The sequence below is a fragment of the Miscanthus floridulus genome, chromosome 1 (assembly GCF_019320115.1).
Source record: "Miscanthus floridulus cultivar M001 chromosome 1, ASM1932011v1, whole genome shotgun sequence".
Lineage (NCBI taxonomy): Eukaryota > Viridiplantae > Streptophyta > Magnoliopsida > Poales > Poaceae > Miscanthus > Miscanthus floridulus.
This window is the reverse complement of record NC_089580.1, coordinates 43,062,582-43,067,035: the sequence shown is the minus strand read 5'-3', so window position 1 is coordinate 43,067,035 and position 4,454 is coordinate 43,062,582. Positions and strand designations below refer to the sequence as shown.

Here is a 4,454-nt window from a genome sequence, read left to right as displayed (position 1 = left end):
GTTTAAAAACCTTATCTAGTTTTTAAAGTTTTATTTAAAAATGATAAAATCACTATGGGAATCACTCCGGGGAGTTAGATAATTTAAATGGTTTGAGTTAGCGGGGTGCAATTTGTTTGGTTTCAGAGTTAAGAGGAGGATATCGGGAATAGAAAAAAAACAGAAAGAGCAAAAACTTCATGTAGTTTAAGATAAAGTGCAAAATTTTATGCTTCCACTGCAGGATACTATACTGTTACAGTTTTTGTAACTCTAAAATCCAAAATATAACGCCCGTTTCGTCACTCTGCATGCTGAAAATTGATCATCTGGTGCTTCGCTGTCTCAATCACCGACTTATCAACGAGTTTGACATCAATTTTACAAAGGAGAGGATATGCTCAGCCAATTAGGCCGAAAGGAAAGAATTACGAGTTTAGAACTTCCCCCGTGGCGTTGTGCCAAACGCTGGAAGGAATCAAACAAGCATATCGACTCCAATAGGCCAGGCATGTTTTTGTCGCTGGCCAGCAAGAATTAAACCAACGCGTCCAGCCAAACAAATCGCCGGAACGGTAGATACCCAACAAGAAAGCGGTGGCCATTTTTTAGGCCATGGAATGCAAATAATATAACTACTAAGACAACGAGCTAAGAATATGTCTACGCAACACTGATGAAAACTTGGTTTCACGATGTCTGACTACCGCCCGCATTAGGGGAATAGACACTACAGTGGGAAAATGGAAATTGCCGGATTTGCTTCTTCTCAGTAGTGTTACAAAGGGATGGACTACTCGCTATGTCGAGACCGGCGCACGCGCTACGGCCTTGTTCTGTTGGGGTGGTAACTCTGTCATCAACAGCTCCGATTGAAACTGAAACTGGAACAAAAGATGTGACGGCATTCCTCCACCTCGGTGCGCTCTAGAGCTCATCCTGCACAAGCATCAACAGGAAGGAACGTTAGAAGTGAAAAAATAAAAATAGAGTAGCCTTGTTGGTATAGGGACGACGTTAACGCACATGTTTAGCATCTTCGCTGTCCTCGGCCTCATCAGTATCAGTATTATCAGCCTTGTCATCGTCCGCATCATCCTCATCCTCCTGTCAGGCATAAGCAATTGCAATTTGGCATTAACAAAAGATTGGCATGGTATATAGGTAGAAACTTAAGCACAAACAAATCAACCCAAAGCTTACATCTACATCTAAGTCGTCGTCATCGTCCTTACTGCTTGCAGATTCCTGTCAAAGAGAAACATTGCGAGTTAATACTGAACTGGATAAAATTTATTTTGTTTTGGAGAGGACTATGCTACGCATGAATCTCAAAAAAGAACAGGTATGGGATTGCAAAAAGACAGTGCATGTGTATCACCTCCTCAAGCCTCTTTTTCTCAACCTCGTCAAAGGCAGCCTTCTCAGCCTGAAACAGATCATTATTTTAGTTGTGTGCACTTAGGAATGCAGAGTTCAAAACAGTAACCCCATATAGACAAGTTGGCATACATCTTTCTGCTTGCCCCAGGTCTCCACTGCTAACTTCTTGGCGTACTCAGGGTCATCAGTTATCAAAATGTTGTCGAACAAAGTTCCTGATTTAACCTAGTATGATAGAGAATGAAAATTAGTGGGGCATCGGACAAGATAACTAAGAAAGTCATCATGTTCATGGAGTAAATCAATAACCTGCCACAGCTCAATGCCAATGTGCTTCAAACTGTCAAAAGCGTAGATGTAAGGATCGTCCTTGAAATCTGCACACATCAAAAAATAAATTCAATTAACTTTCATAATAAGCATAAAAGCTGAAATGGAAAGTAGGGTTAGCCTCAGGTGAAATTGCCTCTCTCAAAATTGAAAGGAAAATATACCTGGGTTGTCAATCAAAGGGGCCTTCCACTTGCCCTTGTAGTCCGGATTCTTGATTTTCTGGACAACACAAAGATCAACTCATGTCAGCAGATGTGTCATGACACACTGCAGCTTGTCTTGCATAATTAAGCCACTTAGTCATGTTCATACCTTTTGCTTCCATGGTCCTTTGTACTCTGGGTTAGGAATGGTTGGGGCTGTCCATTCACCATCTTCCTCATCATCCCAATCCTCTGGCTGCAACAGGTATTGAAGAATGTGAAATCAAGGATCTGCTGATGATCTGATCACAGGAGGTGTATATACTATGGAATAAGTGCCATAAACAAACGATGGAATAAGCAAAATATGCACCTTCTTTGCATCGGGGTCAGGAATTTCCTTGGGAACATCATCATAACCCTGCAAAGAACAATCTAAGTCAGACACCAACAGTGATAAAGATCACTCGTAAAAAGGCTGCTTATAATACTACAATATAGGCTCAGATTGTCATACAAGTAAATGATACTTTTACTTAAAGCTTTCTGAGTTACAGAACATAGTGGACAGAATATAACCCAAACTACTATGCCAAGCTTAGTAAAGTATATACCTCTGGCTTCTTGTCCTCGGGATCAGGAATGTATTCCTTATCATCCCAGTCTTCTGGCTGCAACCATTACATTCTACATTAAGCTCCTCTGTGAAAAGAGCTCAACCAAGATTTTACAGTATTTAGCAAACGCAGGAAGAATTGTCTAAACATCACCTTCTTGGCTTCAGGGTCTTTGATCTTCTTTGGAGGAAGAATATCCCAATCAACATAGATGCTGCCAGATTGCTTCTCATCGTTATCAATGAGAATGCTGTATGTGGCATCAGGCCGGATGATCAGGGTGTAAACATGTGTCAGCTGGTCTGTCTCGCATGGCACCTCCTTCTTGATCAAATGGTTCTTGCCGTTCTTAGTAAGGATAGCATGTACCTTCTTGGTGGCATACCCACAGATATCCGGCCCAAACATGATGCTGACAGTAAAAATTACAGATAGAGTTTGTTCAATCAACCAGTCAGAGATGTTATAGCTTGAATACACAAATCGATGGAGACCAATCTTTACCTGTATGGGGTATCGCCACCAAACTTCTTCTGATCAACATCAGATCCAAGCAATTTCACATAGCCACCACCACAGTCAAGCTTCTGCTCGTGCTTCACCGAGAACTGCAGCACCAGGGTCTTGTCCTTGTTACTGAACTCGGGGTACTGCGCTGAAATGGCGTAGAACCTGTAGTCTTCAGAGGTCTGGATTCCTGTACCCACAAACAGAAATGGATGTCACTTAAGCAACATGCCGAACAGAACAGAGACCAACACGGTCAGTGACCCTACCGATGTCGGTTCTCACCTTTGTCGTCGGCATCTCCGTTCCATTTGCCGGACGTGTGGTTCCACTCGCCTGCCGTGTTGTCGTCCTTCTTCCAGTCGGACTTGACCCAGCGATCCTCCCATCCATCTGTTTTCGTCAGTTTGCACAGTTCAGACAATAGATAAATTCTCCAGATAACGACGAAGTCATCTCACAAACGGCGAAAATCTGAAACCTTGCGGCTCAACAAACCTTATCGAGTTACCCGAAATTTCCGAAACTATTGCAAACGAATCAAAACACACACACACGAACACGATTACCACCGCAACAGGCTGATCTATGCACGCGAAGAAAGAATCAGTGCAGAACACAGACGAAATGAAACACTACGAGACCGTGAGATCACGAGAGAAAACAGCCAGCGGCGGGTTGGGCTAGAGATCCCTCGCGGCGCGCGCTGGACTCCCACGGACGCGAACGCGCTCCAGAACAAACGAGACCACGAAAAACAGTAACAGCCGCACCGGCATCGCTCCACGAACCAACGAACAGCAATGCGACCATCGTCCCTGCGCAGCTCCTCCCGCCCGCGGGCAGATGTGGGAGTGCCTGCAGGCCTCCACTGAAACCGGGCAACATCACCTTCGCCGGACCCCGAGTGCAAACAGGCCACAAAAAACAGTAACAGCCGCACAGGACAGCAATTCAAGCACAGCGCCTCAGGAGCACAGGAGATCCAGAGACCACGAAGAGACGGGTGAGATCCGGGTATTTACCGTCAAACTTCTCCTCGAAGAAGACCTCGCCGGCGACGCCAGCGACGGACGCGAGCGCGATCAGGGCCGCGACGGCGGCGGCAGCCGCGGCGGGGGCCGACGACCTCTCGAGGATCGGCATCGCCGTCGACGGCGAGCAAACGCCTACCACTTCGAGTCGAGTGGAAACTACTAGAACCTTCCTCTGATTATCCTCCTGGTGGATAGCGAGCACGGAACGCACCGCGCGCTAAATAAGGAGCGGGCGGGCAGAGGGGTCCCCGTCGCATCGCATCCGGTTAGGTTACCTTGGGTTCAGCGTTGTGGCTGACGGCTGGGGCCGCGGAAGGTGACTAGGCTCGCAGTGCACACGTGGCCCGCGATGGCTGCCCTGCTGTACTCACGGGAACGGCAACAGGCCAATGGTGATGCGCCGCGTGGCAAGTTCGACGTGTTTCGTAAGTGCCACCATGCGCGCCGGCGCCTCG

General features: G+C 46.5%; 1 protein-coding gene across 1 annotated transcript; it reads right to left on the bottom strand.

The window, feature by feature from the left end:
• Positions 1-518: 518 nt before the first annotated feature.
• LOC136501894 (calreticulin-like) lies at positions 519-4,204 on the bottom strand. Its single transcript, XM_066497442.1, has 14 exons — positions 3,988-4,204; positions 3,248-3,355; positions 2,960-3,152; positions 2,609-2,867; positions 2,453-2,509; positions 2,212-2,259; positions 2,008-2,094; positions 1,857-1,914; positions 1,672-1,739; positions 1,492-1,587; positions 1,361-1,408; positions 1,183-1,227; positions 1,006-1,086; positions 519-918 (listed from the first exon to the last, which is right to left on the bottom strand). Exons 1-14 carry the CDS (start codon positions 4,106-4,108, stop codon positions 907-909), a joined length of 1,281 nt encoding a protein of 426 aa, XP_066353539.1. The 5' UTR covers positions 4,109-4,204; the 3' UTR covers positions 519-906.
• Between the last annotated feature and the right edge of the window lie 250 nt (positions 4,205-4,454).